General features: G+C 43.5%; 2 protein-coding genes across 3 annotated transcripts in view; both read left to right on the forward strand.

The window, feature by feature from the left end:
• The first annotated feature begins 268 nt into the window (after positions 1 to 268).
• LOC124005140 (elongator complex protein 6-like) lies at positions 269 to 3,552 on the forward strand. The gene is given in 8 exon segments (XM_046314119.1): positions 269 to 722; positions 810 to 888; positions 1,104 to 1,174; positions 1,343 to 1,467; positions 1,795 to 1,849; positions 1,851 to 1,994; positions 2,626 to 2,784; positions 2,915 to 3,552. Coding segments are annotated over 8 exon segments (810 nt in total). The 5' UTR covers positions 269 to 668; the 3' UTR covers positions 3,038 to 3,552.
• A 128-nt stretch (positions 3,553 to 3,680) lies between these two features.
• The window catches only part of LOC124005137 (sterol regulatory element-binding protein cleavage-activating protein-like), a 33,484-nt gene continuing 24,852 nt past the window's right edge, over positions 3,681 to 12,312 (forward strand). The window contains exons 1-2 of one of the 2 annotated variants that reach the window (XM_046314115.1): positions 3,681 to 3,865; positions 11,718 to 11,924. In XM_046314115.1, the coding sequence (XP_046170071.1) occupies positions 11,803 to 11,924 (122 nt within the window). In that variant the 5' untranslated portion in view covers positions 3,681 to 3,865; positions 11,718 to 11,802. Of the gene's footprint in view, positions 3,866 to 9,791; positions 10,059 to 11,717; positions 11,925 to 12,312 lie in introns of those variants that run through there. The other variant, XM_046314114.1, reaches the window with a different exon arrangement.

Genomic DNA, 12,312 nt, shown 5'->3' on the forward strand with positions numbered 1-12,312 from the left:
CATCAGAAGAGTTACAGGGTGTGTTAAGTGGTGGTGTCCCATCCTTTCAGGTTGTTGGACTGAGGTAGAACTAAATATATTTAAATAGTGGAGAAGGGAGATTTTTGGGAGGAGTGTACTTTTAGAAGGTAAGGTATTTCTTTATTTGTTTCAAGCAAAGTATAAGGGAGTTGTACTCCAGTCTAGTAGGTGGCGGTAATGCAACAATTATTGGATGCCAACCGCCGTTAAACTCCATCAAAGAAGAAGTCGAAACGCTTTTCACATAATCAGATTGTCCCTCTCTTCGTGCAGTAGAAACTACGGTCGTGTATCATGCTACTTTTTCACAACAAACATTCGGAAAAAGAAATAGCTATGAATAGGGAATTGTTTTGAACATATTCAATTAATGTAGTTATTATTGATGAAAAGGTACTTTGAGTTGGTGTGATTTGTCCTGGATAACGCAAAAAACAAAATCGTGTCAACAATCTAGCCTCCCTCGACAGTCTGCAGTACTACTGTAGCTAGCTAAATGTACTTTCCTGGTAGTGTCAAGCTTTCATATGTAAAGACATTGGTTAAGATATCTAGCTAGCTAGATAATACTTTATTAATAGCTAACTAGCAACTCACCAGAAGACATCAAAAGATTCGTATGAGATAAATCTTCATCCCTTCTCAAGATGTTTGCAGAGCTCAACAGTATTCTCAATACTAGTCCTGACAGCTTCAAGCCGGTAACCATAACCTCACCTCTAACCGTAACCAATTTAAACCCTTATGCCTAATCCTAACCTTTGGATTTATGTGTGTTTTTTTTACAGGGAGAGTTTATTTTAGTGTCTGACAAACATACAGACGCGTCCTTCCTCATTCACCATTTCCTCTCCTTTTATTTACGAGGTGAGGATTTATGTGAGTGGACTGATGTCTAGTTGACTGATACTTGTCTGTAACACCATGCCCTCTATTGATGTTAACTGTAGTGTTAGCTGAAATGACAATAATAGAGGGAACCAATGGGGCCAAGTTGTGTACTATGATGCACTCTCATAAGTGGTCAAAAATAAAATCTGTTGAGGCCAGATGTGCTCAGAATTTGTTTGTGTGATTTACAGCGGGCTGTAAGGTGTGTTTCCTGGGTCTTGTGCAGTCCTTCAGTCACTACAGTGCAATCAGTCAACGGTTGGTGAGTATACTTATCCTCCAAAACGCTGGGTTAAACTTCCCCCCAGCCCCTCTTATACATACTGTGCAAGTAAATGTCTTTACAGTTGTGTATGATTTGCTGTTGCTTGGTGGAGATGTATTAACTACATTTTGTATGGGTTCTTTCATTGTGTTCCATGTTAATCAGGGTGTGAGTTTGACCCAGGCAAGGGAGAAAGGGCAGCTGGTGTTCCTAGAGGGACTAAAGGAATCCTTGGGGGTACTGCTTCAGGGGGAGGCCAGCAAAGGAACCCGGACAATGGACTTCCTCAGGTACCACCTGTCTGTAGTGTTGACTTCGATTAAGCCTACTCCTGGACTAAAAAGCATGTTCATTCAGTGCAGAAGCTCCATTAAAAGTGCTTTTTGGTCCTACAATATCATAGACTTTATCTGGTTCTGGGAATCCAATATGTATTGTTTGACACACTCATACACCTTTTTTTCTGATGTAATCGAAGCAGTTAATGAAAGTATGAATCTGAAAATCTCTTCCTGCTTCATTTATCTCCCCCTCTGTCCCCTTTCTTTCTTTGTCTCTCATCCCTCGCCCCCTCAATCTTTCTCCCTGTCTCTCTGTTCCCTTCCACCTCTCCACAGAGATCCCAGTTCCGGCCTGCGGGGTCTATATGACTTTGTGCGGGACAATGTAAGGGGGGGCAGTGGGTGGAGCTGAGGAGTGGGGTCCCCCTGTGCTCCTGGTGGATGACCTCAGTGTGGTCCTGAGTCTGGGGGTCAGTGTTGGGGCAGCGCTGGACTTCAGTCATTACTGCAGAGCCACTGTCTGCTCTGAGCTGCAGGTCAGATAATACAGTATATCACATTTTACATTTACATTTGAGTCATTTAGTGGACGCTCTTATCCAGAGCAACTTAGTTAGTGCATTTATCTTAAGATAGCTAGGTGGGACAACCACATTACACAGTCATAGTAAGTACATTTTCCTCAAAGTAGAAAGGGTGGGGGGCTGTGGGATGATTTAAGATACTCTTTGAAGAGGTAGGATTTTTAGATGTTTTCGGAAGATGGGAAGGGTCTCTGCTGTTCTAGCTTTAGGGGGGAAGCTGGTTCCACCATTGGGGTACCTGGACAGAGAAGAGCTTGGACTGGGCTGAGTGGGAGTTGTTCTGCCATAGGGGTGAGAGGGCCAAGAGACCAGATGAGGCAGAACGGAGTGCTCGGGTTGGGGTGTAGGGTTTGAGCATAGCCTGAAAGTAGAGATGGGCAGTTCCTCTTGCTGCTCCGTAGGCAAGTACAATAATTTTGTAGTGGATGCGAGCTTCGGCTGGAAGCTAGTGGAGTGTTCGGATGAGCGGTGTGACATGGGAGGCGCACGCTATCACAAGCTCGCTGTCTCTCCATTGTCTGACTCTGTTCAAATAATCACACACATTCCTCTATCTACTATCCCTTTCCCTTTTGATCTGCAGGGCAGCATGGTGATGTTGGTGCGATGTGAGGCAGAAGAAGAAGAGGAGAGTGATGATGAAGGCTCAGAGCGGCTCCTGAGGGGCCTTATACACCAGTGCAGCCTCACACTCCATGTACAGGGTCTTCCCACCGGCTACTGCAGGGACATCCACGGACAAGTCAGATGGATTACATTATTTGTGTGTGTGAGAGAGAGAGAGAGAGTGGAGAGAAAGAGATTGCATGTTATATGCAGTAGAAAACTGTTAAACACATTAAGCTGAACTGTACTGTGTTTGTGTGTTTCAGGTGGAAGTGTGCTGGCGAGGACAATGTGACAAGCAGCAGGCCCAGAAGAAACTCTTCCAGTACAAGGTCCATGACAAGGGGGCTTCCTTTTTCGCCAGGGGGATGTCCAGTGCAGTCCTTTGAGCCCTCAATGCCTCCCTTCCCTCACCTCTCAGTCACATGGCTCCCTGGGCTCAGCCATAGAGAATGATAGACCTCTAGTGGCCAAAAGGCTATATTATCATGGGCGGCTATTGGACCTCCGCCATTTTAAAGTAGTCAACCTCATGGAACTTCCAACTTCATTGGCTGATCCCTCCTGGTGACTGTTGGAATCATGTCCATTTGGGTCATCAGAAGGGATCAGTCAATTGTGAAGAAGAAAATGGACTACTTCAAAATGGAGATGCCTTAATGGAGCTGCCTATGCTGTCATATATGTAATGGCACAGCTACAAAGATGGTCATGATCATGAAACAGGTCGGGATCAGTTTTGAACTGGAGATTGGATTTCCGCTTTAAAACCAACCCAGCAGATGCATTGCAAAGCTGACATAGGAAGCCTGGGTGAATAGGTAATTTCTCAAGCGACATGTGAACTGACCTGACTAGGTTGCACTTGTGTTATACAAAACAATAAACTGCACATTTAAGACCAGTGTGAGTTTTTGGGGGCGTTGTTGGTCATGAAAGTAAAATACTGTGTGGTTTACAGTAGTAAAACACGTTTTCAATAATATCCAGCGCGTGTCGCTATATCCTCATGCTTTCCTGTCTTGGGTGAAGTAAAGGGTGAGAGGTCGACAATTCACGCTGCTGATGAAAATACACAGTGGTGACATGGTTCTGTTGATGCAGTCAGTTTTTTCCAGTTAAGTTACTATAATAAGGAGGATAAGACCGTACACGAATAGCTCCTGGATAGCAGGACCAGCACTCTCGACGAAGACACGATAAAGTTATTCAGCCAGGCAAGTCAAGTGTAACGTAGTAGTTAGTAGCTAGTTAACTTTGGTGTGTGTTAACTTCGGTAGCTAATTGACTCGATTAGCCAGCAAAGCGGCTCATAATAATATTTAAACTAGCTAACGAAGTTAGACGGGTAGAACCTAGATTGAAGATATATTTTTTCGACCTAGGGTAGAACTTATCTGTGTTTGGCGGGGGGATGAACGCGGGACTCGCGATTAGGTGTTTTTTGGTAGCTTACGTTATAGCCAGCGAAGTTCGCTTAACTAATAGCTAAACAGACTCACTGGCATTACTCGGCAAATCGCTAGCTAATGTGATTATCTAATTGCTAGCTGCCTGCCATACTATCAGTTTAAGGTCAACAACCCTGCCTTGCTGTCATGGATACGTTGCTGGTGTTGGTTGGCATCATTCAGCAAAGTGTTAACAAGCATTTACCATATCTGCTAACATAAGCAAGCTAACGACGTTACGCTTGATTCAAGCGTTGAAGCTGATTTGACAACTTTCCATATTGCAGAATTATGGATTAACATTGTTTTTGACATTTCAGTTGTATATGGTTATACGAAGGAAGTAAATATTGGCTAGGTAGTGGCATTCAAATTAAGTTGCCCTGCATTCGCTAACGTTAGCTTTAACAGGTGCTACTTAGCTTGCTAACGCTACTGGTGACTCGTTTGACAGCGCGCCCTCGGGAGGCCTGTAAAGTTTGTTCTCATGACAGAAAACTAACACCAATTATTCACCCATTTAATTAATTACCATTAATCTAAGCATTGGGAAAACTTTCACACAATTTATTTGAATGAGATCATGTTGCAGGGATATTTATTGTGTTGCATCACCATCGCCACCCTCACCTACTGTGTTCACAGACGAGGGTGACAGTGTTTCTGAATTATGTTTTAGCAGTAGTACTAACTGTAATTGGTACCAAATTGTGAAATTAAAATGTAGTTAATTTTTTTTCTGTCTGGGGAATGTATATTGTTACAGAGCTGCGCCACACCAGTTGGTTAACGTTGACCAAATGCAATTTGATTGGTCAACAGCTATACATTAATTAAGTAACTGTGTATTTGGGCCTTTGTCACTAAAATTGCTTTGACATTTGAAAACGGTCTGTTTTGTAGGCCTGGCCCAAACTTGTGTACTCTGTCACCTCTGGCTGCATCGCAAATGGCCTAAAACATACTGTTGAGGTGCGAACTTGTTAAGCACATTTGTATTCTTGAACTTATTTAGGCTTGCCATAACAGTGGTTGAGTATTTATTGACTCAAGACATTTCAGCTTTCTTTTTAAATTACATTTGTAAAAATGTCAAAAAAACATAATTCCACTTTGACATTATGGAGTATTGTGTAAGAAAACCTTATTTCTCTCCAACTTTGTGCACACATTTGTTTACATTTCTGTTAGTGAGCATGTTTTTCTTTGCTAAGATAATCCACCCACCTGACTGGTGTGGCATATCAATAAGATGATTAAACAGCATGATCATTACAAAGGTGCACATTGTGCGGGGGGGGACAAAAGGCCACTCTAAAATGTACAAGTTTTGTCACACCATACAATGCCAAAGATGTCTTAAGTTGAGGGAGCGTGTAATTGGCATCCTGACTGCAGGAATGTCCATCAGAGCTGTTGACAGAGAATTTAATTAGAATTTCTCTGCCGTAAGCACAAGAAGTTATGTTTTAGGGAATTTGTCAGTATGTCCAACCGGCCTCAACCGCAGATGGCGTCGTGTGGGCGAGCAGTTTGCTGACGTCAACGTTGTGAACAGAGTACCCCATGGTGGCTATGGTATGGGCAGGCATAAGTTACGGACAACAAACACAATGACATTTTATCGATGGCGATTTGAATGCACAGAGATCCTGTGACGATACTGAGGCCAATTGTCATGCCATTCATCCACTGCTATCACCTCATGTTTCAGCATAATAATATACGGCCCCCTGTGGCAAGGATCTGTAATCAATTCCTGGAAGCTGAAAATGTCCCAGTTCTATGACCTGCATACTTACCAGACATGTCACCTGTTGAGCATGTTTGGGATGCTCTAGATCAAGGCTTGTTCCTACCAATATCCAGCAACTTCACACAGCCATTGAAGAGGAGTGGGACAACATTCCACAATCAACAGCCTGATCAACTCTATGCGACAGAGATGTCGTGCTGCATGAGGCAGATGGTGGTCACACCAGATACTGACCAGTTTTCTGATCCACACCCTACTACCTTTTTTTAAGGGTACACTATATATACAAAAGTATGTGGACACCCCTACAATTAGTGGATTTCGCTAATTCAGCCACAACTGTTTGGTGAAGGAGGAATAATGGTCTGGAGCTGTTTTTCATGGTTTGGGCTAGGCTCCTTAGTTCCAGTAAAGGGAAATATTAACCCTACAGCGTACAATGATGTTCTAAATGATTCTGTGCTTCCAACTTTGTGGCAACAGCTTGGGGAAGGCCCTTTCCTGTTTCAGCATCACAATGACCCTGTGCACAAAGCGAGGTCCATACAGAAATAGTTTGTAGAGATCGGTGTGGAAGAACTTGACTGGCCTGCACAGAGCCCTGATCTCAACCCCATCTAACACATTTTGGATGAATTGGAATGCCGACTCTGAGCCAGACCTAATTGCCCAACATCACTAATGATCTTGTGGCTGAATGGAAGCAAGTCCACACAGCAATGTTCCAACATCTAATGGAAAGCCTTCTCAGAAGAGTGGAGGCTGTTATAGCAGCAAAGGGGGGACCAACTCCATATTAATGCCCTTGATTTTGGAATGAGATGTTTGATGAGCAGGTGCCCACATACTTTGGTCATGTAGTGTTTCTGTGACCAACAGATGCATATCCGTATTCCCAGTTGTGAAATTCATAGATTAGGGTCTAATCTTTTTATTTAAATGAACTGTTTTCTTTATATGAACTATAACTTGGTCAAATTGTTGAATTTGTTGTATGTTGCATTTTATATTTTTGTGTGTATATATATATATCTATATGCATACATACACAGTACTAGGCAAAGTTTGGACATACCTACTCATTCAAGGGTTTTTCTTAATTCTTACTATTTTCTACATTGTATAATAATAGTGAAGACATCCAAACTAGGAAAAAACACATGGAATCATGTAGTAACCAAAGAAGTCTTAAACAAATCAAAATATATTTTATATTTGAGATTCTTCAAAGTAGCCACCCTTTGCCTTTGACAGTTTTGCATGCTCTTGGCATTCTCTCAACCAGCTTCATGAGGTAATCACCTGGAATGCATTTCAATTAACAGGTGTGCCTTGTTAAATTGTGGATTTCTGAACTTCTTAATGCGTTTGAGCCAATCTGTTGTCTTTTGACAAGGTATGGTATACTGAATATAGCCCTATATGGTAAAATACCAAGTCCATCTTGTGGCAAGAACAACTCAAATAAGCAAAGGGAAATGACAGGCCATCATTACTTTAAGACCGGAAGGTCAGTCAATCTGGAAAAGTGCAGTCGCAAAAACAATCAAGCGCTATGATGAAACTGGCTCTGTTTCAGGAAAGGAAGACCCAGAGTTATCATTGCTGCAAAGGATAAGTTCAGTTGAGTAACCAGCCTCAGAAATCGCAGCCCAAATAAATGCTTCAAAGTTCAAGCAACAGACACATCTCAACATCAACTGTTCAGAGGAGACTGCGTGAATCAGGCCTTCATGGTCGAATTGCTGCAAAGAAACCACTACTAAAGGACACTAATAATAATAAGAGACTTGCACGAGCAATGGACATTATACCGGTGGAAATCTGTCCTTTGGTCTGATGAGTCCAAATTTGAGATGTTTGGTTCCAACCGCTGTGTCTTTGTGAGATACAGAGTAGGTGAATGGATGATCTCCACATGTCTGGTTCCAACTGTGAACCATGGAGGTGTGATGGTGTAGGGGTGCTTTGCTGTTAGGGCTTTTATTTACAGTCGTGGCCAAAAGTTTTGAGAATGACACAAATATTAATTTTCACAAAGTTTGCTGCTTCGGTGTCTTTAGATATTTTTGTCAGATATTACTATGGTATACTGAAGTATAATTACAAGCATTTCACAAGGCTTTTATTGACAATTACATGAAGTTGATGCAAAGAGTCAATATTTGCAATGTTGACCCTTCTTTTTCAATACCTCTGCAATCCGCCCTGGCATACTGTCAATTAACTTCTGGGCCACTTCCTGACGGATGGCAGCCCCATTCTTGCATAATCAATGCGTGGAGTTTGTCAGAATTTGTGGGTTTTTGTTTGTCCACCCGCCTCTTGAGGATTGACCACAAGTTCTCAATGGGATTAAGGTCTGTGGAGTTTCCTGGCCATGGACCCAAAATATTGATGTTTTGTTCCCCAAGCCACTTAGTTATCACTTTTGCCTTATGGCAAGGCGGTCCATCATGCTGGAAAAGGCGTTGTTCGTCACCAAACTGTTCCTGGATGGTTGGGAGAAGGTGCTCTCGAAGGATGTGTTGGTACCATTCTTTATTCATGGCTGTGTTCTTAGGCAAAATTGTGAGTGAGCCCACTCCCTTGGCTGAGAAGCAACCCCACACATGAATTGTCTCAGGATGCTTCACTGTTGGCATGACACAGGACTGATGGTAGCGCTCACCTCTTCTTCTCTGGACAAGCTTTTTTCCAGATGCCCCAAACAATCGGAAAGGGGATTCATCAGAGAAAATGACTTTACCCCTGTCCTCAGCAGTCCAATCCCTGTACCTTTTGCAGAATATCAGTCTGTCCCTGATGTTTTTCCTGTTTTTCTTTGCTGCTCTTCTTGACACCAGGCCATCCTCCAAAAGTCTTCACCTCACTGTGCGTGCAGATGCACTCACACCTGCCTGCTGCCATTCCTGAGCAAGCTCTGTACTGGTGGTGCCCCAATCCCGCAGCTGAATAAACTTTGGGAGACTGTCCTGGCACTTGCTGGACTTTCTTGGGCGCCCTGAAGCCTTCTTCACAACAATTGAACCGCTCTCCTTTACGTTCTTGATGATCTGATACATGTTTGATTTAGGTGCAATCTTACTGCCAGCAATATTCTTGCCTGTGAAGCTCTTTTTGTGCAAAGCAATGATGACGGCACGTGTTGCCTTGCAGGTAACCATGGTTGATAGAGGAAGAACAATGATTCCAAGCACCACCCTCCTTTTGAAGCTTCCAGTCTGTTATTCGAACTCAATCAGCATGACAGAGTGATCTCCAGCCTTGTCCTCGTCAACACTCACACCTGTGTTAACGACAGAATCACTGACATGATGTCAGCTGGTCCTTTTTGTGGCAGGGCTGAAATGCAGTGGAAATGTTTTTTGGGGATTCAGTTCATTTGCATGGCAAAGAGGGACTTTGCAATTAATCTGATCACTCTTCATATCATTCTGGAGTTTTTGCAAAATGAAACGTTGCTTATAAAATTACCTGCTGGACAAAAAAGTTAAATATCGACTTATTGAGATTTTGTACACTTTCACATTTTCAGACACACTTCTCCCATTCCCATTCAGACACCTACTGTATGTTTCATGCATGTTTATAAGACACAGATCCACACATTCACATTGTATACAGTTTTTTTTAAGCTGATATTTTATTCAACTCAGTATGTGAATGTTAAGGAGTTTAGTTTTTTTGCGCAATACACTACGTAGGCCCACTGATTTTTCCATTTAAATATTCATTGTGTCTCATCACTAAAGCCTTTATGACGGGTCGCTCAACGTTTTCATTGTAGTTTTTGGACCGGGTTTTTGCCATTTTCAATTATATAATAGTGGTTACTGATTGCCTGGGCCAGTTTGCTCCCTGTGTGTTTGTAAATTGGTGGCTGTAAATGAGTTATGTCGCAATAAAGCCTGCCGGCATTAGTCCCAGCTGACATTGACTCAAGAATGGTCTGTACAGTTATGGGGCATTAGAGTTGAGGAGCAAGTACTCAGTTCACTATGGGAGAAGTGAGCTGAAATACCATCTTGCTGCTTCTCAATGCAGCCTAAAATCTCTGCATTTATGGTGCTACTTGCCAGGAGTCTTAGCTTTTGTACGTTGGGTTTTAAGACCCCTTACACAGGTGTGGATCATGGCAATGGACTGTATAGGATCCAGTGATGCCTTCAAACTGGGGATTTTAGGAAGCATCGTTAGGAGGTAAGCATTTATTTGGTTTACTTCAGGCACACTCTTCTTCCGAGCAGCATATGATGAAATCTTAAGCCTAGTCTTGTGTAACTCTGTTACCAATTCCTCCATGAGCTAGCAAACATGTTTCTGAGAGAAGCGTGTCTGCACATTTGTTGGAAAATGTAGTCTACCGGTACGCACCATTTCACTTCTATTCATCTTATTTTCATTTCCTGGGAACTTGCAACTAGAAAAACATGTCTACAGTCCACACAGGCTACTATGTAAAGAAGAGGTTTATGGTTTCGAGAGGCATTTTTGTCCCTGACTTTCTCGCACATGTGCTTTTGGAACATAATGACATCCTCTGTTTTGTCAGAAACTGTATTGTTTGCTGTATGAGTGGTTAAGCAGGTAGGCCTACTGAAGGTGAACTGCTGCCCCCTCCCTGAGCTGGGCTACTGGAATCCATAGTGGCACATGTCTCAAGACTTGGCATCATAAAGTCTCTGTGGTATTGCTGGCTGGGTACAGTTGTTTTTTTTAGTCTTAAAATGCCTCATAGTCTGAGGTATGCACTGACTCACTATCATGTGCAGACTGACTTGACTGCCTGCCTGATGTGTGTACAGAGTGTTACCTGTTAAGTCAGCCTCACCCGTGTAGCTGCAGGATGGAGAGACTATGGGAAAAGAGGTAGAGAGGGTGGGGGCGTAGACCTGCGAGCGTCGTCGTGGCGTTTCCTATCCCAGATTAACTCACTGACGGAGATGATGTTGAGCACCTGCCAACTCAGGCCTCGCTTTCCTGCACCACAACACCAGGGAAGGACTGAGGAGATGGACGCACAGGGCATAATGGGACCTACAAGCTAGATATCAGGTCAATATGTAGAGCAAAGTAGAAATGGGGTGAGTCAAGGCACTCAAGGTCTCTTTGATTAAATTCAACCCTCGGTTTACCCTCTACCCATTGTTTTGGTATGTGTGTTGTGCTGCCTGCTGTGTTTACTGTATATAGAGTATTTATAGTGGAAGATCAAGCCGCTCCAGAGGTAGGCTAAATTCCCCAGAGGAATGTTTCCAGAGTTCTCAGGGGGTAGAGCTGAGCCAGTCAATCACACTTTGGCTGTGGTGCCTGGAATAGGACTCTGTTGTTTTAAGCCAAGGATCTCCGTGAAACCTTTTAAAATCTGGTGCTTTTGGGGGACAAAGGCCAAACAGGCATGAGGCAGCCAAGCTTCCCTCTGAACAGGTACTGGGACAGAAATGCACTTTTTCCGATATCTATGGTGTTTCTGATGGGACAGGGAGTTAGAGGGCTTCTCTTTGGTTTCTGCAGTGTGTGGCCATACAGGGGTTTGAGGTGTTTTGTGTAATAAATTGGTAATAAGGCAGACCCGTCCAAAGCAACATGAACACAGGCTACGTTCAGCAGCAGCTGATTATGAGATGAGTGCCGAGTATCCTCCAGGGTTGAGGCCAATTCAAATTGAGGAAGTAAAATGGAATTACAATTCAATAATAGAAAAAAATACCTATGTTCATTGCTTTAATCCAAAGCTTTTCCATGTATTCATTTTAAATTCTAATCACTTCCTGAATTGACTGCATTCAATTTGAACCCCAACCCAGGTATCATCTGAGTTTGTATTAACCCACACCTCTCGTCTCTGTGGTTCCCTAGGTCCCTGGATGCCCCGCGGCGCTCGGTCCTCGCCCACCCGCGCACGGCGCCCCCCGATGGCCGGCAGCTGACCCCGCCCCCCAGGATGACGGTGAGAGAGCGGCTGCGGGAGAAGATCTCGGCGGCGTTCTACCGCCACGGGCTGCTGTGCGCATCCTATCCGGTGCCCATCATCCTCTTCACCTCCGCCAGTATCCTCGCCTGCTGGTACGTCTGAGGAAGGGATGTGTGTATGGGGAGGGATGTTCTGGGGATGGGCATCTTCAAGAGATGATGTGAGTTCTTGTACTGCTTTCTCTGAACATGTTCATTGTTGGTTTAAGGCAAGTTGTGAAAGGATTGTATCTATTCTTTAATCAACATGGGCGGAGGTGAGATGGTAGGTCAGGAGAAGAGAAGTGGATGGATGAAAGTAAAAAGAGGTAATCAACAGAGCTGGGAGAAAAAGGAGCAGACCCTGCAGAACCCAGTCAACTAAATGAAACGGCCGTAGCCATACACATAAATCAGCACTCGGGAACAGAACACACACTTTTCCACCTCAGAGTTCCACATTAGAGGTCAACCCTGTCACAGATGAGAAGTCAGGACAGGA

Source organism: Oncorhynchus gorbuscha, linkage group LG19 (genome assembly GCF_021184085.1).
Source record: "Oncorhynchus gorbuscha isolate QuinsamMale2020 ecotype Even-year linkage group LG19, OgorEven_v1.0, whole genome shotgun sequence".
Lineage (NCBI taxonomy): Eukaryota > Metazoa > Chordata > Actinopteri > Salmoniformes > Salmonidae > Oncorhynchus > Oncorhynchus gorbuscha.